This window comes from Oryctolagus cuniculus, chromosome 19 (assembly GCF_051225735.1).
Source record: "Oryctolagus cuniculus isolate XC-2025 breed Fujian yellow rabbit chromosome 19, ASM5122573v1, whole genome shotgun sequence".
Classification (NCBI taxonomy): domain Eukaryota; kingdom Metazoa; phylum Chordata; class Mammalia; order Lagomorpha; family Leporidae; genus Oryctolagus; species Oryctolagus cuniculus.
This window is the reverse complement of record NC_142885.1, coordinates 11,440,176-11,462,209: the sequence shown is the minus strand read 5'-3', so window position 1 is coordinate 11,462,209 and position 22,034 is coordinate 11,440,176. Positions and strand designations below refer to the sequence as shown.

At 60.3% G+C, this 22,034-nt stretch overlaps 1 protein-coding gene across 1 annotated transcript; it reads left to right on the top strand.

Moving 5' to 3' along the window:
- The first annotated feature begins 365 nt into the window (after positions 1–365).
- RHBDD2 (rhomboid domain containing 2) lies at positions 366–9,624 on the top strand. The gene is made up of 4 exons (XM_002711907.6): positions 366–633; positions 2,179–2,586; positions 6,101–6,251; positions 8,751–9,624. The coding sequence occupies exons 1-4, from the start codon at positions 456–458 to the stop codon at positions 9,106–9,108; spliced, it is 1,095 nt and encodes a 364-aa protein (XP_002711953.1). The 5' UTR covers positions 366–455; the 3' UTR covers positions 9,109–9,624.
- Positions 9,625–22,034: the final 12,410 nt, after the last annotated feature.

The window sequence follows — 22,034 nt, the reverse complement described above, 5'->3', positions numbered from 1 at the left end:
CATCCCAAGTGGGCGCGGGTTCAAATCCCAGCTGTTCCATTTCAGATCCAGCTCCCTGCTAATGCACCTGGGAAAGCAGTGGAGGATGGCCCCAGTTCTAGGTCCCCTGCACCTGCGTGGGAGACCCAGAAGAAGCTCCTGGCTTCAGATCGGCGCAGCTCCAGCCCAGCCTCGCCTTCGGCCTGATGGGGGTGGATACAGCTGAGGGGCATGGGTGCGGCCTAACAGGGCCCTGTGACCAGGGGGTCAAAACCCGGGCTGCAGCCCTGCGACCCACACAGCCCCAGGTCAGGGCGCGCCCAGCGCAGGCGGGCGCGATCGGATTGGGCAGCCCGGCGCGGGGGGCGGGGCCTCCGGGAGGCGGGGCTTCCGGCCGGCTGTTGCCAGGGGAGACAGCCGCGGGGAGGCGGAAGGAGCCGAGGGCCGGCTCGGGGAGCGCGGGAACGCTGCCGGCCATGGCGGCGTCCGGCCCCGCGAGCCGCAGCTGGGCTCTGTGCCCCGAGGTGCCGTCCGCCACCTTCTTCACGGCGCTGCTCTCGCTGCTGGTGTCCGGGCCTCGCCTGTTCCTGCTGCAGCCGCCGCTGGCGCCGTCGGGCCTGTCGCTGCGGTCCGAAGCGCTGCGCAACTGGCAAAGTGAGCCGGGGCGGGGGTCTCGCGGGGCGGCGGGGTGGGGGTGGGGGTGGGGGGCCTCTCGGACCTGGGTCACCGGCTGCAGCCTCCCAGGCCTCGGCACCCCGCCGCCCGCCCCTGGAGGAGCAGCACGGCCTCCCGCTGCCTCGGTCATTGCTGGTGTCCCCTCCCTGTGGCCAGCGAGCTGGTCAAGACCCCCGGACTCATTGGCCCAGCAGCCCGTGCTCAGTTTGGGGGGGGGGGGGTGTGAAGCCGTCCCCGGGTCCCTCCCCTCCCCTCGTGTACACGCCCACCCACGTCTCCCCTCCCCTCTCGTGCACACGCCCACCCACGTTTCCCCTGGGAGGGCTGGCCGGGGAGCTTTGCCCAGCGCCTGGGTGGGGAGAGGACTGACCTCTGGGCTCCCCTTCATCCTGACTGCGAGTCCTGCTCACTCTGGGAAGCGGAGCGTCTTCCGCCTTTGGAACAGGTGGCCCTTGTCTTAGAAATTTTGCACAGCGATTGAATGTGACCGTCCCTGTCTTCCTCATTCTCCCAGGAGGGCCGTGGGAAATTGGCTTTTTTGCAAAGCGCAGCCGCGGGCAGGCATCTGAGTTAACACGCCCGGCGACCCTGTGGCACAGGTCTTACTCAGTTGCCTGTTATCTGCGTGAGATGGAGGCTTGGTGTTGGGGAACCCTGCAAGTTTGAGTCATGCAGCCGAGACAGGAAGCCAGGTTTTTGTTTTTATTGTGTGTGGTTTTGGAACTAAGGCTTCGGTGGGTATATAATTCCCAAGACATACAGAAGTGGCATCTAGAATCTTTGCACCACCTTTATACTTGGAATTTCTATTTTGGAAGTACTTGACGACATATTTATTTTATTTATTTGAAAGGCAGAGTTAGGCAGAGTCAGAGAGAGAGAGGTCTTCCATTGCTGGTTCACTCCCGTCCGGTCTCCCACGTGGGTGCAGAGGCCCAAGCACTGGGGCCATCCTCCGCTGCTTTCCCAGGTGCATTAGCAGGGAGCTGGATCGGAAGTGGAGCAGCCAGGGCTTGAGGGGGTGCACCTGTTAAGATTTTGCATAAGCATCTACAAGGCAGACTTCCGGTTTCCCTGTCTCTATGACTAATGATGGTCTTAGGATCCTTATCATAGTTGCCAAATAATTCACAGTCCCTTTTCTCTCCCCCCCTGAACAGCCCCCGTGGAAGGAGAGGAGACTGGCACACAGAGTGTTAAGTGACACCCACTCAGTGCACCCCGAAGCCGATACAGTTAATTAACCCTCAGACTGCCCAGTGAGGTAGGTCAGTGTGAAAGCTGGAGAAAGATTACAAAGCGCTTGGCCGCTTCAGGCCCCACCCCGTGCCCAGGGCATCTTCTCCCCACGTGGAAATGCATCACCAGTTATAAGACCTGCTCCGGGGCCCCTGGGGAGAGCAGAGGGAGCCATTGGTGCCTCGGCCTTGCGGGCTCAGCGGCCGCTGGTCTCCGCCAGCCTCTGCTCCTTGGCCTTGGACTCTCTCTCCGTCCCGCAGGCCTGTAACCCAGCCACCTCTCCAGTTTACAGGCTGGTGACCTACATCTTCGTCTATGAGAACCCAGTGTCCCTGCTCTGCGGCGCCATCGTCATCTGGCGCTTCGCCGGCAATTTTGAGAGGACCGTGGGCACCGTGCGCCACTGCTTCTTCACCCTGATCTTCACCGTCTTCTCCGCCATCATCTTCCTGTCCTTTGAGGCCGTGTCTTCGCTGTCGAAGCTGGGAGAGGTGGAGGATGCCCGGGGGTTCACGCCGGTGGCCTTCGCCATGCTGGGCGTCACGTCCGTGCGCTCGCGCGTGAGGCGCGCCCTGGTGTTCGGCGTGGTCGTGCCCTCGGGCCTGGTGCCCTGGCTCCTGCTGGGCGCCTCCTGGCTCATCCCCCAGACGTCCTTCCTCAGCAACGTGTGCGGGCTCGCCATCGGGCTGGCGTGTATCCTTCCTGGAGGGCGCTCGTGGCTAGCCTGGGGCCGTGCCGAGTGCCCTTGGCGGCCAGCGTGCTGGGGCTGGGGTGTCAGGGGTGTCACCCAGGCCGGGGGCGAGGGGGGGTGACCGGAGGCAGCCCAGGTTCTCCCTTCAGCTTTGACACCCCCATGGCCCCGGGCAGTTTATGGCCCAGCCCTGGACGAGCAGTTCCCCACCTGGGAGCGGTCCCTGCGGTCACCTGGTCACCTGCTCATGCCAGCGTAGCACTGCTGTGTAGTGCACTATGGTCCAGTTTTCCTCCTCCCAGAAACCGAGGTGTAAGCCTGCGTTTGACTGACCATGCTAAGCGTTTTCACTGGAAGAATCTGGAATACCCACAGGCCAGAGATACTCCATGAAAGGAATAGGAAACGGATTCGTTTGGTTTTGTTACTGTTTTTTTATCTGGTCTGATCTTCTCCCCAGAAAAAGACAGACCTTGGCCATACGAGTGATTGAAAGTGCAGGGTCAGTCTTGTGTGTGTGGGTATTCTGGTACTTGGGGGGACACATTCTAGAGTACAGAGTGAGGTTACTGTTTGTTTGTTTGTTTGTTTGTTGGACAGTGAGAGAGACAGAGAGAAAGGTCTTCCTTTGCCCTTGGTTCACCCTCCAATGGCCGCCGCGGCCGGCGCATGGCGCTGATCCGATGGCAGGAGCCAGGTGCTTCTCCTGGTCTCCCATGGGGTGCAGGGCCCAAGGACTTGGGCCATCCTCCACTGCACTCCCTGGCCACAGCAGAGAGCTGGCCTGGAAGAGGGGTAACCGGGACAGAATCCGGTGCCCCGACCGGGACTAGAACCCGGTGTGCCGGCGCCGCAAGGCAGAGGATTAGCCTTGTGAGCCGTGGCGCCGGCCGAGGTTACTGTTTTAAACATCAGGTTTGGCAGTATTGAGGGTTATACGTCTAAAATCTATTCTGATTTATGAATCTGCAGGCTGTAGAAATACGGCCAGTTGCTAGCTCAGCTCTTGTTTTTTCAAATGTGAATATAATGTCATTGATGTTCAACCTTTAGAGATGTCACTGCGTTGTCACCTGCCTTGCATCGCGTCTGGTGAGGAATTAGTAATTATTTTTTATTTTTCCGCTTTATACGATGAGTTGTATCTGGCTGCCTGCATGATTTTTCTTGCTTTATCGTTGTTTCCCAGCTGTTTGATGATGATGTGCCTTGAGATGGCCTTCTCTGTGTCTCTTGTGCTCACTTTGTGATCGTTCATCAGATCTGGAAGGAAAGAGGATGGTGGTCCTGTGTTCTGTTCTGTCCCCTCTCCGTGCAGAACCCCGGTCACACGTGCGCTCAGCGGCTCGGCATTGTTCTCAGCCTCCTCCCCACCTCGGTTTGGATTCTTCTGTTGCCCTGGCTTCCAGCGCAGGACCCTCTCCTGTCGTGTCTTTCTTTTAGACTTATTTATTTATTTGAAAGGCAAAGTTAGAGAGAGGCAGAGCAGGGAGAGAGGGAGAGAGGGAGAGAGGGAGAGAGAGAGAGAGAGAGAGAGAGAGGTGTCTTCTATCCGCTGGTTCATTCCCCAGATGCCCAATCTGAAGCCAGGAGCCAGGAGCTTCTTCTGGGTCTTCCACGCAGGTGCAGGGGCCCAAGGACTTGGGCCATCTTCTACTGCTATCCCAGGCCATAGCAGAGAGCTGGATCGGAAGTGGAGCAGCCAGGACTTGAACTGGCGCCCACATGGGATGCCGGCACTGCAGGCGGCGGCTTTACCCCCTGAGCCACAGCGCCGGCCCCTCCTGTGGTGTCTTAACCTCCCGCTCAGCCCAGTGGACGGGGTCTGTGTTTCTCTTGTAGCTGAAGAGGCTCCATTTGTTGTTGTTCTCGTTTTTGTACTGAGATTCTTTGTGTGTTCCCTCGTTGCATACTTACCTCTTCATAGTGACGTCCTCTGATCTGTTTGCTGCCGTCGGCTGTTGTCCCCTGGGCCCCGGATCCCACTGCCGTGCGTGGGCTGTGCTGGCTGCACCGTTGCGGGCTGGCGTCCTGCGGGGCAGTGCTAGTTCACGTGGAGTCGAGCCTGGACCCTGAGGTTTGTTTGTAAGCGTTTCCAGGGAGGGGCTGCAGGAGCTCTTACCCAGCAGCCCCCGCAGTCTTATTTGGAAGGCACTGCCTTCTGGGAGGTCTCCTCCGAGCGCCCTGGGGTTCCAGTGAGATCTGGCTCTGTCTGGTTGGGACTCGAAGGTGTCACTGCCATGGAGAGTTAGGGTCTCCGCTCCCCTCCCCGCTCTGATCTTGCCGGGCATGAGGCGTCAGCCTGGGCACGTCCACCCTAGTACCCAGCAGTGCCAATGCCGGGGCTGCTTCTCTGAGCACCGCCCTCTCGCCATGACACCGGCCGGCAGATCCCGGTTGCGGCCTTTCCGGTGCTGTCCCCGTGCTGCGGTTCGGGAGGTGCCTCCCTGTGGAAAGCCGGCATGATCTCAGGCCTCGTGCCTCGTTTCTTCTTCCGCGAGGAATCACGGGCCAGCAGTGCTCGCTGTCTAAAGTCCAAAGCCGTCTGCTCGCCGTGTCGTGCCCTGGCTGGTGGTTATGTCTGGCGGGAGGACTGGCCTCCCACTGCCTCATCAGTCAGAGTGGGATGGGTTTCCTGAAGCTGTGCCGAGGTGGGTAGCCTTGCTTACCACCCGGAATCAGGTTCAGAAATCCACTGCTCTCCTGCAAGGCTTGGTCATTGCAGTGACCGGCGAGACGTCCTAGAATGGTTGGGGCGGCTTGGCCCAGCAGCGAGCAGTCTTACTCACAGTGCTAAGAACTGCGCCTGCAGGACACCCTCTCCTCCGTGGGTCCCCCTGCAGCCTTCTCCTAGCTGCTGCTGCCCGTGCCCAGGTGCCCAGTGTCTGCTCCACTCCCTCAGGGTCAGATGCGCCCTCTGGGCTCTGCCTCGGCCAGGCTGGGCCCCCAGCCGGGGCTTCCCCAGGTAGACCTTAGCTTCGCCCCACTTCCCCTAGCCCGTGGCTTATTCCTGGTGTGTCGCCTGTCACTCACCCTGCAGCCCAGGCCCACGGAGGTGACGCTGGGCGTTAAAGGAAAGTGTGCATGAACCCAGGGCGAGGCGGTGGTGGGAGGACACGGGTAGGATGACCGGGGTGCCATCAGGCTGGGGAGCAGTGGTGACAGGAGCCCCATGGATGCAGGGTGCCAGCTGCTTGGGATGAAGGAATGGGAGCCGTCCGTCCCCCTGAGGACCCCGGGACAGCCTCGTGCCTCGCCCCCGCAGGGACAGGGGTGTGCTGGCGTGGGGCTGACCGCAGCAGTTAGGAGAGCTCAAGAAAGGGCCTGGGCGGGCGCCCTGCTGCCGGGGCCCGTCCCCTGTGAGTGCGGTGGGCCCTGGTGACGCGGCCTCCCCGAGCGTGAGCCCCCGGCCTGAGGGGGTGGTGGAACAGGCGTGGCCGCCCCTCAGTCAGCAGGCGCTGGCCTCCCGTGCCCACTCCCTTCCACTGCCTCCGTTGGCCTTGACGCCGAGCGCAGACGGCCTCACGTACTGCTACTCCCTGGACCTCCCGGAGCGGGTGGCCCTGAAGCTGGACCAGAAGTTCCCCTTCAGCCTCATGAGGAGGATCTCCCTCTTCAAGTACATCTCGGGCTCCTCTGCGGAGAGAAGGGCGGCCCAGAGCCGCAAGTGAGTCCAGAGCTGCGCCCCCTCTCCCAGCCTCCAGTCTGCGGGTGCGGCTGGGTCAGCACCTCGGGCGGAGGAGCAGAGGGGCCGGGCGTGGGCAGGCGTGGCCTCCTGCTCCCTGCCTGCCGCCCGGTGTGTCCGAGGGAGGCTGAGCCTTGGGTCACTTGGAGAGCCCTGTCCATCTGTCCTTAACCACGCCGCAGGTCAGACCGCACGGAGGCCGCCAGCCCTGGCTGAAGTGGGTGCGGCTGGGTATCTAGTACAGGGGTTAAGAGACTGCTTGCGACGCCCCAGCTCTACTTCCTGTTCTAGCTTCCTGCTTGTGCTCTCTGTAGAGGAGGCCGTGCGGGACACGGGTGGGTCACGCAGACCCAGCACCAGGGCCCTGCTGGCCAGCGCTCCTCGTGCTCGGTTTCCATCACGCCGGGTAGGGCTCCTTCCCGTCAGCGGCCCCTTTCTGGGAGCTGCTCCCCCGGTGGCTCCCACCCTCCCCAGGCCTGGGCAGGGCTCTGTCCAGCTGGGAGCTGCTCCCAGCCTTCAGTGGCCCTGGCCTGGGGCCCTCTTGTGAAGGGGGGCAGGGGCTGGGGTTCTTCAGCAGAAATGCAAACTCCCCCATTCTGCTCCAGGCAAATACGGGGGGGAGACTGGAAATGGAAGCAGAGGTGCTGAGGGGAGGGTTAAGCGTTCTCGGACTTCTGAGCGGGCTACACGGGTCTTGGGTGCAAAGTCCCCTCCTCGTGTGGGGTTCCCCTCAATCAGGGCAGCTGGTGGGGCGGCGTGTGGTGCAGTACTTCAGGGACACCCGCGTCCCTCCCTGGGCTGGCTGTCCGGTTCCAGTCCTTGGTCCGCTGCTTCTGATCCAACTTCCTGCTGGTGCACAGCCCGGGAGGGAGAAGTGACCCCGGGAGGGAGGGGTGACCATGGGAAGGAGAGGTGACCCCAGGAGGGAGAGGTGACCCGGGAAGGAGAGGTGACCCCAGGAGGGAGAGGTGACCCCGGGAAGGAGGGGTGACCCCAGGAAGAAAGGGGTGACCCCAGGAGGGAGAGGTGACCTGGGAAGGAGGGGTAACCCTGGGAAAGAAGGGGTGATCCCAGGAAGGAGAGGAGAGGTGATCCCGGGAAGGAGGGGTGACCCCGGGAAGGAAGGGGCGACGGCTCAAGTACTTGGTCCCTGTTACCCATGTGGGAGACCCAGACTGAGTTCTGGGTTCCTGGCTCGGCTCGGCTCGGCCCAGAACCAGCTGTAGTAGGCATTTAGGGAGTGAGCCAGGAGATGGAAGGTTCTCTCCTACTCTCTCTCTCTCTTCTTTTCAAATAAATTTTTTAAAGTGTTTTTTTTTTTTTTTTAATTTAATCTTAAGCTGATGGCGGTCAGCAGCCGTAAGCTGGACGGTTCTGGTGACTGACACTCGGCCAGTCACCAAGGCAGGCCACAGCAAGAATGTTCTTTTTTTTTTAAGATTTATTTATTTTTTTTAAAGACTTATTTATTTACTTGAAAGAGTTGCAGAGAGAGAGAGAGAGGTCTTCTACCCACTGGTTCACTCCCCAGATGGCTGCAACGGCTAGAGCTGCACTGATCAGGAGCCAGGAGTTTCTTCCAGGTCTCCCACGCGGGTGCAGGGGCCCAAGCACTTGGGCCATCTTCCACTGCTTTTCCCAGACCATTAGCAGGGAGCTGGACTGGAAGTGGAACAGCCGGGATTCGAACCAGCGCCCATTTGGGATGCCAGCATTTCAAGTGGTGGCTTTATCCACTACACCGCAGCACTGGCCCCCAGGAAAGTTCTTCCATGCTAAGTGGCCCTTTCTGCCTGCTACATCCCGCACGTGGCCTGCACAGAACAGGACGTGGTGTCTCGGGCGGTGTGAGGACGTGTGGGGTGGGGCTGGCAGCGAGCTGTCTCCCCGCCTGCTCTCGCTGGGACATGTTTTCACACATCACAACAAGCGTCACCCACAGTGTCCTGTCCCTGGACTTGAGCCATTGTCCTGTCAGGTTGGGCTTTGATCAGCATGTGTGTGGGGTCAGTACTGTGACCGCACGCTGCCCTGTGTGACCCTGCCGCGTGCTCAGTGTTTGGAACTTGGCCCAGAAGTTCAGGGGGCAGAACCCTTAGAGTGTCGCAGCTGCAAGTGTCCGTGGTCTGGTAGAGTCACCCACCCTCCATCCACAGAGGGTCTTCGCTCCCCTCCTGTGGTCTTGCTGGGCCAGCCGCAGGCACACGGGCCGCCATGATGCAGTCCTGTCCCCACCCATTTTAGAAGCTGTTGGGAGAGGTCACTCCCCACAGTCCTGGGGGTGGCCATTGCCTCTGTATCACTGGCTGTGGGCTGTGCGTCGGCCCCTCCCTCCCTGGGCACCTAGAGCCAATCGCAGGGACTGTCCAAGCAGGGGTCACCTGTGAACACAGGCAGCAGCCGTGCCGTCCTCCAGCGTGATGACAGAGTGTGCCGCGGCATGGCTGGCTGAATAACCGTGTTCCCTCTGTTCCGTTCCAGGCTGAACCCCGTGCCCGGCTCCTACCCCACACAGAGCTGCCACCCTCACCTGTCCCCGAGCCACCCTGTCACCCAGATGCAGCACGCCGGCAGCCAGAAGCCAGCCTCCTGGCCAGCGTGCGCCCCAGGGCACACACCCAGCCCGCCTCCGTACCAGCCTGCGTCTGGCCTGTGCTATGTGCAGAACCACTTTGGTCCAAGCCCTAGCTCCTCTGCTGTCTACCCGGCCTCCGTGGGTGCCTCCTTGGGGGTCCAGTCCCCTGCCCCCGGCAGCTGCCCCGGCTCAGTGCACTCTGGAGCCCTGGGCACTCCAGGGGCCGCAGGCGCCAAGGAGTCCTCAAGGGTCCCAGTGCCCTGAGGGAGCCTCGGCCGCCCCCAGGAGGCCATGGGGGCAGACATTTCTTTGCGATTATTTATTGAGTGTGTCTGTGCCAGGCTGTGTTGAGTACCTGGATCAGTGTCCCCACCTCGGTCTCCTCTGTGCCCCGACAGCTTTGTGAAGCAGGGTTTATTGTCGCAGTGTACAGAGGCAGAAGGAAGCCTTCTGTGTCGTGTGGCCCTGTGGTGGCAGCACTAGGGTTCCTAGCTGAGGCCCAGGGCCCCCAGGGGACACGTGGGAGATGAGGGAGCAGGCGGTGGCTGCCGGTGGCTCTTCCAGCTCTTCCCTCCCTCCCTCCCTCCCTCCCTGTGGTTCACAGTGCTCTTGGTTCTGTGGTGTCCTTGTCTGTGTCCCTGCCCTGAGGGAGCTCCTGGCAGTGTGCTGGGCAGCCCTGTGTGGTGTGTCGCCCCCGGGGTCACCCCGGCCCACATGAACACAGCCGCTTACTGATGGGTCATGGCGTCGCTTACTTTTGAATAAAGAAACAGCATCTCACCTGCCTGTGGCCTGTGCCTTCTCTCTGATCTGGGAAGACAGAGGAGACTGGCATGCGGGCAGGGGTGCAGGAGATGGGCAGGGTCAGGCCAGGGCCACCAGCCCATGCCCTGTGCATCAAGGCCGGGGAGCGTCTAACACGGGAAGTGAATGGCAGAGGCATGGGGAGGGCTGGGAGGCGAGCCGGAAGTTTGGGCAACCAACCTGGAGGTGGACAGGGGTGCAGGACACCGCTGCCGCTGGGGAGGCGGGGGTGTTGGCAGAGCTCAAGAACCAGGGCTGTGGCCCAGGAAGTGACATAGGCACTGGTGGCAGGAGGTTTCTGGTGACCGTCTGGGGGCTTCTCACAGCGAGCCCCTGCCGTGGGTGCTGCCAGTGGCCTAAGCCTTATGGCCTGCCTTTACGCCAGGAGCTGATGTCCACCCTGGCGGGCTGGCTGGGATGTCCTAGGTGTTCAGGAGTGGATACGACAGAGCTCCAGACCCACCCAGTGTGGCGAGGGTGGGCCAGTGATGCCCACACTCAGGTGGCCTGTGAGACGGGAACAGGAAGGAGCCTGCACTGGGGTAAGGGGTGGGAAGTGCAGTTTGCTGAGGTCACAGAGCAGGTGAGACAGGGCCCCGCCTGGGGCATCTGACTCCAGCCACACCCAGCTGCCCCTTCCCCGGAGTACCCTCCGGGAACGCAAGGGACTGTTGGTAGATGGTTCCCCTTGGCTCCGGTCTCAGGCCTGGGCCGGAAGCAGGTACATGGGGCAGGCACGGACACACTCCTGCTTCCTCTGGCTTTCCTTAGAGGACTATGTGACCAGAGTTGGCAGGGGCCCCAGACCTCCAGGGCGGCCGAAGGGCAGAGGTCATTCAGCCCAACCGTCTCCCACCCCTCCTTGTGCTGGTGGGGCTCCAGGGAGGCAGAGCTGACCCAGCCCTGCTGCACCTGCTGCTCCGAGATGGGCTCACCTTAGGTCTCTTGGTTCCCCTGGACTTTGCCTTACTCTGGCCCCGGCACGTGGGCAGCCTGGAGCCAGGTCTCACCCCCAGCTGCAATTCGGAGGACTTGGAAGGGTTCCCAACCTCCCCCCTACCATTTCCTGTGGTTCTGCCCACCGGCGCATCCCCTGCCCACAAACCTTTGCTGGGCCCCGCCTCAGGCAGGGGCTGGAGATTGGCCATGAAGGTGAGCGCTCTACCACCCAGGAAGTGTTTGTGCAGCGAACCAATGGAGAGGCCATCGCATCCCAAGAGCTGCCGCCCGGCGCACTAGAGAATGGTGACGAGGAGGAGCAACCCACCAGGAGCTCAGAGGAGGCCCCGGCCCTGCGGGAGCTGGGACCCCATAGCACCACCCACTGTGGGGCTGGGGTGGGGGCAGGCAGCGGGGAGAGCCCTCTTCTCCCCGTGGCCCTCCCTGGCTTCCGGTCTTTCTGCCTCCCTGGCCCTCATCCCCCTGCTGCCACTACACCCTGTACACCTGTTGCTCTCGCTCTGTCACCTGTCAGGACGGTGGCGGGTCTGGCTCATGTGCTCGACAGCAAGCCAGAAACCGTCCAGTCAGGTCCCCAGGCAAGGCAGGACGCCCTGATGGCCAGAGCAGCTTTCAGATTTGGTGTTTCCCCGCATCGTCAGCTGGGGGCAGCAGAGATGCAGAGTCGGGCCTGGCTCTCGGATTCCCTGGGGCGGGTGGCTCCGAGGGTCCAGGAGGGAGGAGGCTGGTGGCACTTGGTCCCAGGAGGACAGCCGCCTGTCGGTCCACTCATTCTTTCCATCTGATGAGCACTCTTGAGCGACCCCTGAGTCCCAGGACCGTGCTAGGCCCTGGGGCACTGAAGATAAACAGAACCAGGCCCTGCCTGCCATGGACAGAGAGAAATGTGTGTACAGAGGGGAGTGGAAGGCCTCCGGGAGAATCAGAGGAAGCAGACAGGAAGCCAGGGGCACAGGTGAGGGACCTAGGAGACACGTGCAGCGGCACACCGGGAGCCGTGGAGCTGGGTGGGACGGGCAGGAAGGGAAGCCGTGGATCGCAAGTCCTCTCACTTGCCTGCTCCAAGCTCTGTGAGTAGGACAGAGGGCTCGGAGGGGGGTTGTAGGCAGCACAGTCCCTGGAGGACAAGGCCCTTGCAAGCGAGGAATGCGGAGGAGAGGCCTGGCCTTGGAGCTGGGTGCTGGACCCTCGAGTGGGAAGGGCAGGCAGCTGGAGCGGGAAGCACTTGGAAGCCAGAGGCCCCTCCCCATGTGTGATACAGCCCTCCTGCTTGTCAACCCAAACTCCCTTTCCTGGGATTCGTGTTTCATCCAGGGCCTGGAACTAACACATTAATAATCCGGGGCAGGTGCTGTGGCGTAATGGGTTAAACCTGCACATGGACGCTGGTTTGAGACCCGGCTGCTCCACTTCCAGTCCACTCCCTGCTAATGCACTTGGGAAAGCAGCGGAAGATGGTCCAAGTGCTTGGGCCCCTGAGACCTGGGTGAAGCTCCTGGCTCCTGGCTTCAGTCTGGCCCAGCCCTGGCCAGTCTAGCTCCATTCTGGCTATCTGGGGAGTGAACCAGCAGATGGAAGATATCTCTCTCTCCCTCTTTCTCTCTGAGTTTCAAATGAATAAAATCAGTCTTTTTAAAAAAAGTAATCCACTCGCCCACTTCACTTGGGCCCCCAGGACCCACAGGGGCGCCTCCCCTGGCCTGAACTCTGTCCTACTGCTCTGTGCCTCTCACAGCTTCAGGAGTGGTTCCCCAAGCTGGGCCCAAAACCAGGTTCCTGGGGGACCCTCACACCCCTCCAGGATAGACAGTAGACGCCCTAGGATGCTGCTCCATAGCCCTGCCTCAAGCTCCCTCCTCCCCACCTTGGCCAAGAGCCCCAGGCTGCCTCCTGGACATATGTCCTGCTTCTCCCAGGAACCAGGCTTCCCGCTCCTCCCCTGCCCCCAGTGGCGGGAGCCCAGGTAGGCTTTGGCTTCCTGAGATGGGAAAATCAGAGCCCCCTGCCCCTGGAGGTCACTGGGACAGCTCCAGCCCTCCCAGGGGCCCAGGGCAGGTGACGGACAGCACACAGGGCCCACAAGAGCCCGTGCACACACACAGACATGTGCAGACATGTGACGTGAACATCTGGCCCTTCTCCCACACGTTAGTCCATGCATGTTCAAACAAGAGGCCGCTCACCCATGGCACACAGACGTGCCGTATGTACCTTCATATGCCATCCTGATGTCATCCCTTGTCCCAGGGTGACCCCAGCCTCCTTCCTCGGTCCCCTCTCCCACCAAGTACACTGTGCGGCTGGCGCTGTTCCAGAAATGACCCGACAGCTGGCGGGGGTGGGGCCTTGTGTCGCCTGTAGTGAGCCCAGCAGCCACCTGCCAATCACCTGCCCCTGAAGTTCCCCCACGGCGGGGTGGCTCCCACAAAGCACGCTGCTCAAAACTGAGGCAGGTGTTCAACGCAGTGGCTGAGACGTGGCTTGGCACCTGCATTCCAGTCCCTGCTCCCTGCCGACAGGCACCCTGGGAGGCAGCGAGCGATGGCTCAGGTGTTTGGTCCCTGCCACCCCCGTGGGGGACCAGGATGGAGTTCTTGGCTCCCAGCTTGGGCCTGGCCCAGCGCCAACCGCTGTAGACATTTGGGGGTGGGTGGGAGATCTCTCTGTCTCTGTGTTTCTGCTTTTCAAATTAAATGAACAATTAAAAGGAAAAAAAAAATTGAGGGGGCACTGGAAGAAAATCCTCAGAGCAACCATCCTGAACACACAAACCCGAGTCCCAGGGAGAGGAAGCCACTTGGCTAAGGTCACACAGTGAATCTCAGGTCTCCTGACCCCGGTTGCTGGGCCCAGGACTGTTACGGCTTGGAAAATAATGTGGGTGTCCCCAGAAGTCTGGATCCCTAGAGCTTTATGTTGATAGATTAAGGGAGCTGAGTGTTCCAGGGAGTGGACAGCTTGGATCCCAGGAGACCCAGGCCCTACCTGGTGGCAGGGACCCAAATGACTTGAGCCCTCACCTCTTGCCTCCCCAGCTGTGCACACTTGGCAGGAAGCTGACTCGGAAGCAGAGGAGCTGGGACTTGAACCAGGCACTCACACATATAATGGGGGCTTCGCCGAACGCCCACCCAGGGAGGCGAAGGAGTCCAAGGCCTTGAGCGAGGCAGGAGGAAGGGGCTGGTATATTCTCAGAGCGGCACGGAGCGGTGCACACAGGCAGCCTGGGTGTGGTGCTCTGAGCCCAGATGAACTGTCCACCTGGCCCACAGGGAACTCACAGCCAAGGGCTGCTGAGCCTGGGAGTCTGGGCCATGGCCACACCCTCCCTCCCTCTTTCATTCATTCATTCACTCATTCATTCCCTCATCAAATAATTACTGAGCACCTGCCCCTTCCTGGTCTTACCCCAGGGACTGGGAACGCCAGGATGACCAAGGCCTGCTCCCAGCATCAGCTGAGGGGGAGCAGAAGCCCAAGGAATCCCAAGAGGCACCAGCTCTGGGAGCGGCCGACCCTGCAGGACCCAGGCAAGGTCTCTCGGGAGAGGTGAGCCCTGAACCTGGCTTTGGGGCCTGACCAGGAGAGGGGCGTCCCAGGAGACAGCGTGTGTGCCCACACAGATGTGCCCAGCCTGGCAGGGATGAAGGACACGGAGAGGCCCCCAGGCCAGGGTGGCACCTGGAGCCTGAGGCTGGTGCAGGCCATGGTCGCCGTCTCCGCTTGTTTTCCTGTGCATGGACAGGAGGCTGAGTGCCACGGCTGAGCTTCTGGGGCACGAATGGCGAGGGAGAGCTGGCCCGAGAGGGGAGCTGGGCTTTCTCAGCATCGCCTGGCTGGCCACGTGATGGCCGCTCCTGGGCCCTGCGCCCAGCTGGCGGCATTCCTGTGGCCGGCCGGGATGGGAACAAACCCTCGAACCTCCTGTTTGTTCTCGGGTCAGCCTCCTCTCCCAGGTGGGGCCCATCTTTTGTTAACACCAGAGCTGCAGGTGGTAGGAAAGTTACCAGCCATGCAAAGTGGGGATGGGGGGAGAATGCAGCCCACCAGCCTCACAGCCATCCCCACTCTGCCCTCCTGGGGGCGTGAGCAGACAGAGACTCCCCCAGGGCTGGGCCGGGGGCAGGGAAGCTCTGTGCCCTCCTGGCTACACTGCTGCAGATGGCACCCATGAGCCTGCACCGCTCCGTGCTGGCACTGCACGCTGGCGGGTGTCCACACTGTGAATCAGTGCCCTCTTTCTTTCCTCGGAGCTGAGAGGAGAGGAGGTGGGGAGGACCCCTGTACCCAGGTCACTCCCCCTCCCCATTAGCCTTCCTCCCCTGGGAGACCACAGAAGGCACCAAGGAGCCAGTGGCAGCTGGAACTGTGTGTGTTCTGGGTGGGAGCAGGTGGACGAGCCTGAGGTCATGGGGCACCTGCAGACAGGAAGTGATGTACAGTAGATGACTCCCCTCTGCGGGCTGGCCTGGGCACAGTCACCCCTGGTGCCCTGAGATCCCTCCTGATAACCCCCCTCCCCCCCCCCCCAGGTCTCACCCCGCGCCCTGATGTCCTCCCAGTCCTGTTGAAAGGAGCCTGGCCCCTCCCTTCCCTCCTGGGGGCTTCAGCACCTGGGAGAGGCTTGGCTTTCCTGAGAACCTGAGGCTGGCCAGGTCAGGTTGCAGAGGCGAGGGAGAGGGAGCTGGAGTCAGGTTGCCTCGCCCCGCCCGCCCAGCCTGGGAGGCTCTGGGCCTGTAGCCGGTGTTAGGTAACAGGGGTGACCCTGGCCTGCCCCAGCCCCACCCCTGCCCAGTCCTGGAAGGAAGAGCCTCTGTAGCCAGGCACGTGCGTCCTGAGGCTCAGGGAAGGAGGGGACTAGGTCTTGGCCTTGGCCAGTAAAGGCAGTCTTGCGGAGCGCCCCAGTCTTCAGCCTGCGGCCTCTGCCCTGCTCTTGGCTCCACCCCCTCCACTGGTCCACACACGGGGAAGGGGCTCAGAGAAGCCGAAGGCTCACCCACCAGAGTCTTCTCAGAGCTCTCTGTGTGTGCACAGGTGTGTGTTATGAGCTCACGCATGCGGGTGTGTGTGCAAGGGTTCATGCCACGTGGGTGCCACGGCCGCCATGCTTGTGTGCCTGTGCCTTGTACAGTGTGTCTGTGCACGTGGGTGTGCGTGAATGCGTGCTGTATGTTCAGGTGTGCAGTGTGCGTGTGTGCTGTGTCCCGGGAGGACTGGATTCCTGAGAGCTGACACTGAGAGCCTTCGTCTCTCTCACTCCTCCTCCAGGAGCCCCTTCCCTGCATGGTGCCCCCTCCCCTTCCCTCTCGGGGAGCCGCCCTTCCGGGAGCCCCTCCCCACTTATGTGCACCCTTGAGACCTCTGATCCTGGCCCCCTCCTCCTTCCTCCTCCTCCTCCTCCCAGCCGAAGCCAGGAACCTGAGCCTGGATCTCCATCCAGGTCTCCCCCATGGCTGCAGGGGCCCAAGCACCTGGGCATCGTCCTCTGCCCTCCCAGGCGCATCAGCAGGGAGCTGGATGGGAAGTGGAGCAGCTGGGACTCGAACCGGTGCTGACACGGGATGCCAGCATCTCAAGCAAAGGCCTACCCCGCACTGCACTACGATGCCTGCCCCTGGCCTCTGCTTCTCTGTCCTGGGGCCCAGGCATGGGCCAGGGACCACAGTGACCTCCCCAGGGAACAGCTCCCAGTGCTTCTGAGGATGAACCCCTTGCCAGGGGGCCCACCCACAGGCCCAGGGCAGCTGTTGGCCGAGGGGGTCCCCCGAGTGTGACCGGGACATCCATTTGAGCGGGCAGACAGGCAGTGCTGCAGAATGGGAGAATGGAAACCATGGGGTCTAGGAATGTGACCTTGACCTCCCAGTTTGTCCTAAGAGCCCAGTTGTCTATTGAGCAACCTAGTGTCACGTGTTGTCTCCATTTATAGCTCCTATGGATTTGCTCGTTAGGGGTGAAGGAGTCCACGGGAACTCTTGCCCTGAGCATTGCAAGGGTCAGGGATTGGCCTGCCCGTGAGCACATGTGTGTCTCTGTGTGCATGTGTGTGTGCTTTGTATGCATTGTGTATGCTCACATGTGCGTGTCTCCATGTGCTTGTGTGTGGATGTGTGGACACATGCGTACATGTATGTGCACGTATGTCTGTGTGTATGCCTGTGTGTGCTGTGTATGCTTGTGTATGAATGTGTGCGCATGATGTACGTGTCTAAGCTGTATATGCCTGTTTATGAATGTGTGCGTATGCATTGTGCATGTATGCCTGTGTCTGTATGGACATGCATGAGTGTGAATGTGTGCACATATATGTGCGTTCCTGCATGTGTGCATGCACATTAATGTATTTGGCATGTATACATGTATGTGTCGCGTATGGGAGTGCTTGCGCGTGACTTGCATCTTGTGTGCATGTATGTAGATGTGCATGCATGTGTGTGCGTGTGTGTGCTGTGTGTTTGTGTGTCCCTGTGCATGTGTGTGTGTGCATGTGTGTGCCGTGTGTTTGTGTGTCCCTGTGCATGCGTGTGGGTGTGTTGGTGCACGCGTGTGTCTTTGGCTGAGAGGAGGAGGCAGACGTGAGGAAGGCTGCTGGGGTGCGGTCGTGAGGCCCGGGTGCTCCACTCCGTGGTATCAGCAGGACATCCTCTTCCCCGGGGACCTCCAGCAAGGCCCCCGGGCCCCTGGCCTCAGTTTGCTCAGCTGAGAAGTGGGGCTCGTGCTGCCCACCTGAGGGCTTTCCCTGGGGCCTGACGGGGCTGTCCTGGGGGAGGGCGGGGACCCTCATGAGGAGAGGGGGCAGGGGTGCTGTGGAGGGCTCCCTGTCCTGGCCGGGCTGGCGTCCCTGCCTCTCCTGCACTACTGTCAGAGAGACGCGGGTGGGGCATGGAGATCACTGGGCCACGGCTCCCTGCAGCTCTTCCTCCTTGCCCAGTGCACACAGGGGTCAGGGCCGGTGGGGATGAGGTGGGGCCGTGCTGCTGTCCAGCTCAGGGCTTTGGACTCGGCCCTCACCCCCTTCCCTGCTGGAAGTGCTGGGTGTGGCCCCCTGCCCAGGAGGTGTCCTGGAGTCCCCAGGGGTGCCGGTGACCACGTGAACACTGGCCTCACACCCCTGCCCGGCACACCCCATCCCACCCTTCCCAGCTGTGGCTGCTGGCTGGTGGTTAATCTCATGTGTCACCTATACCCAGATGCTGGGTTGAACGTTGTTCTAGATGTTTCTGTGACAGTGTTTTTCAGTTGAGATCAATGTTTAAATCCAGTTACTGGCCAGCACCACAGCTCACTAGGCTAATCCTCCGCCTGTGGCACCGACACACCGGGTTCTAGTCCCGGTCAGGGTGTCGGATTCTGTCCCGGTTGCCCCTCTTCCAGGCCAGCTCTCTGCTGTGGCCCGGGAGTGCAGTGCAGGATGGCCCAAGTGCTTGGGCCCTGCAGCCCATGGGAGACCAGGAGAAGCACCTGGCTCCTGCCATCGGATCAGCACAGTGCGCCGGCCGTGGCAGCCATTGGAGGGTGAACCAACGGCAAAGGAAGACCTTTCTCTCTGTCTCTCTCTCTCACTGTCTAATTCTACCTGTTTAAAAACAAACAAACAAACAAACAACAACAAGATGTTAGAGCTCATGCCATCCACTGGTTCACTCCCTAAATGTCTGCAACAGCCAGGACTGGGCCAGGCTGCAGCCAGGAGCCCAGAACTGAATCTGGGTCTCCCATGTGGGTGGCAAGAACCCTTGTAACTGAGCCATCACTGCCACCTCCCAGGGTGCGCGTCAGCAGGAAGCCGGAGCCAAGACTCAAACCCAGGGCCTTTGACAGGGGAGGCAGGCAGAGCACCTGCTTCTACCTGGGCTTTGTGTGAGACAGTGTGGGTGGGCTGCATTTGTTTTTCTAAAAAAGATTCATTTTTATTTATTTGAAAGGCAGAGTTAGAGAGAGAGGGAGAGACAGAGAACCATCCACTAGTTCACTCCTCAAAAAGCCACAACAGCCAGGGCTGGGCCAATCTGAAGCCAGGAGCCAGGAGCTTCTTCCAGTCTCCCATGTTGGTGCAGGGATCCAAGCGCTTGGGCCATCTTCTGCTGCTTTCCCAGGCCATAGCAGGGAGCTGGATTGGAAATGGACCAGCCAGGTCTTGAACCAGTGCCCATATGGGATGCCAGTGTTGCAGGTGGCGCCTTAGCCTGCTATGCCACAGTGCCAGCTCCAGGGAGGGGGTGTGTGTAAGTGTATTTAATCAATTAAAGATCCTCACAGGAAAAGGCCATGAGGAAATTCTGCCAGCAGCTGCCTTTGGACTTGAACTTGAACTCTTCCCTAGACCTACCCCCAAGCCTGTGTTTACATGTACAAGGGGTCTTCCAAAAATTCATGGATAATTTGGATGAAAACAGAAGTTCATTTGGGTACAAAAAAATTTGTTTTACATCCACGCCTAGTGTTTTCAAAGCACCCATTTTCCATGAGCTTCTATAAGACCCCTCGTGCACACTCTCCCTATTGGCTGTCTCCCTGGGGAGCCCCGACTGATGCCATGGCCAACGTGGTGGCTGGAGGAGGGGGACACAGCCCACTCCCCTCCCAGGCTCCCACCCCATGCACCTGTCCATCAGTGCACCCAGGGGTGACCAGAGCCGGCTGACAGCCTGGTGTGGACAGAGGCAGTAACCCAACAGCCACACAAATGAATGTCTAAGTGCCAAGCATGGTGAAGGCATTATGGGGGTTGGGGGAGGGCAGAGGGGCAGGAGGCAGGAGAGGAAGCATCTCCAAGGACCCTGGCTGGCCATGCAAGGGAGCCAGCTGTGCAGGGTCACAGACTTCAGAAACCGAGTGCGAGGGGTAGGACAGAAGATCAAGATGTTCCCAGGTGAGAACAGCAACTTCCCAGTGTGGCCCCCCAGGCCCTGCTACCCTCTGAGCACAGCCACCCACGTCGCCGTCCCCGCCATCCTGCCTGCCCTGGCCCCTGCTCCCCCTGGAAAACGCCCAATCACGCATCAAACCTCGGCTCAAAAGCTGCCTCCTCCCTGAAGCCTGCCCTGGCCACTGACTCTCAGAGCCGGCTACTGTGTCTTGACGGCGGACATAGCTGGGCCATGACCCTTGTCCATCTTGATAAAAAGAACTCTGGCCGGCACCGTGGCTCATTAGGCTAATCCTCCACCTCTGGCGCCGGCACACCGGGTTCTAGTCCCGGTTGGGGCGCCGGATTCTGTCCCGGTTGCTCCTCTTCCAGTCCAGCTCTCTGCTGTGGCCCGGGAGGGCAGTGGAGGATGACCCAGGTCCTTGGGCCCTGCACCCACATGGGAGACCAGGAGGAAGCACCTGGCTCCTGGCTTTGGATCGGCCGCAATGCGCTGGCCGTAGCGGCCATTTTGGGGGTGAACCAACGGAAAAAGGAAGACCTTTCTCTCCCTCTCTCTCTCACTGTCTAAATCTGCCTGTCAAAAAAAAAAAAAAAAAAACACTCTAGTTTTCTTTGGATGCCGGCACCCCCGGCTCCAGCTATGGCAATGGCGTAACCCAGTTGTAGCTGTCCTTTGTCCCAGCCTCCCTTGCAGTTAGAGGCGGCCATGGGCCCCGGTTCTTCCCAGCAGGAATCCATGGGAGTGAAGGTAAGATTGGAAAATTTTTCCCTTCCATCCACCCTTCATGATTTAAAAAAATATATATCTAGATATCTAGATATATAGATATAGATAGATATATCTATTTGAAAGGCTGACTTATAGGGGAGAGGAGACAGAGATCTCCATCTACTGGTTCACACCCCAAAACAGCTGGATCCCAAAACTCCACCTGGGTCTCCCATGCGGGTGCGGGGGCCCAAGCACTTGGGCCATCTTCTGCTGCCTTCCCAGGCGCATTAGCAGGGAGCTGGATCGGAAGTTGAGCAGCTGGGACTTGAACTGGCACCCATATATTGCATGCCGGTGTCTCAGTGGTGGTCACAGCGCTGGCCCTGTGGCCTCTCTTTTTATCAAGCCACTAGGATTCAATCATGAGCTCATCCTCCTCACCTCCCAAAGACCCCTCCTCTAAACCCCACCGTGTGTTGAATTCCCAGCCTGTTAATGCCTCCCACCCCCGCGGTGGGGAACGAGACCAGCATGGGCAAACCCTGTCCCAGTCGCAGCAGGCTGTGGGTAACCCCGCCCAGGGGGACCGGCACGCGGCATGAGGACTGGCATCATCCCCATGGAATGAGGTCGCCCGGAGCTCAGGAATGTGCTCTAGAACATTCCGCTCCCTGGCCCTCACTGTGGGCTTGGTTGGCTCCCGTTGTGGCTTCAAGACAGCTGTGCAACCTCAGGGAGTCACATCCGGCCGGATACAGCCGCACGCAGAGACACGGGGGAGGGGAGAGGGGGCGGCCCTCCATTCTCTTGGGAGCTGGCAGCCATTTCTCCGCAGGCACTCAGCAGAACCCCACACCTGTTTCCTGGGCTACAACGGGGCCACGTCGCCATCGAGGAGAAGGGACCTCATCGTCGGGGCCCAGCCAGAGTGACAGCTGACAGTGACAGCACAGGGCGTGAGTGGACGCAGGTGGGAAGGAAATATGGGGCGGTGGGGGCAGGGGGGGGTCTGGAGCTGGCTGGGGAGGGATCAGTGAGAGGCTTTGCACTGACTTTCCTCACCCCGTCCATCCTCGTCACCTTTCTGTTCATTCATTCATTCATCCATCCATTCATTCATTCTCCCGAATAGTTATTAGGCACCTACTGTGTGCTTGGTACTATATCAGATTTATTGATTGTTTGAAAGGCAGAGTGACACAGAGAGATGGAGGGAGAGGGAGAGATCTTCTGTCTGCTGGTTCACTCCCCAGGTGGCCACGACAGCCAGGGCTGGGCCAGGCCAAAGCTAGAAGCTCCATCCAGGTCTCCCACATGGGTGCAGGGGCCCAAGCACTTGGGCCACCTTCTGATGCTTTTCAGGTGCATTAGCAGGGAGCTGGATCGGAAGTGGAGCACCCGGGATTTGAACCAACACCCACACGGAATGCCACAAGAACCCACTGTACCACAACACAGGCCCCATCATTTCTGGGTTTTTTAAAAAATTTATTTTATTATTTATTTTAGAGGTAGAGTTACAGATAGAGAGAGGGAGAGACAGAGGTCTTCCATCTTATGGTTCACCCCCCCCCCAAATGGCCACAATGGCCAGAGCTGGGCCAATCTGAAGCCAGGAGCTTCTTCTGGGTCTCCCATGCAGGTGCAGGGGCCCAAGCACTGGGGCCATCTTCTACTGCTTTCCCAGGTCACAGCAGAGAGCTGGATCGGAAGAGGGGCAGCCAGGGCTCGAACCGGCGCCCATATGGGATGCCGGTGCTTCAGCCACAGCGCCGGCCTCATCATCTCTGTTTTGAAAAGGAAGACGGGCCGGCGCCGCAACTCACTAGGCTAATCCTCCGC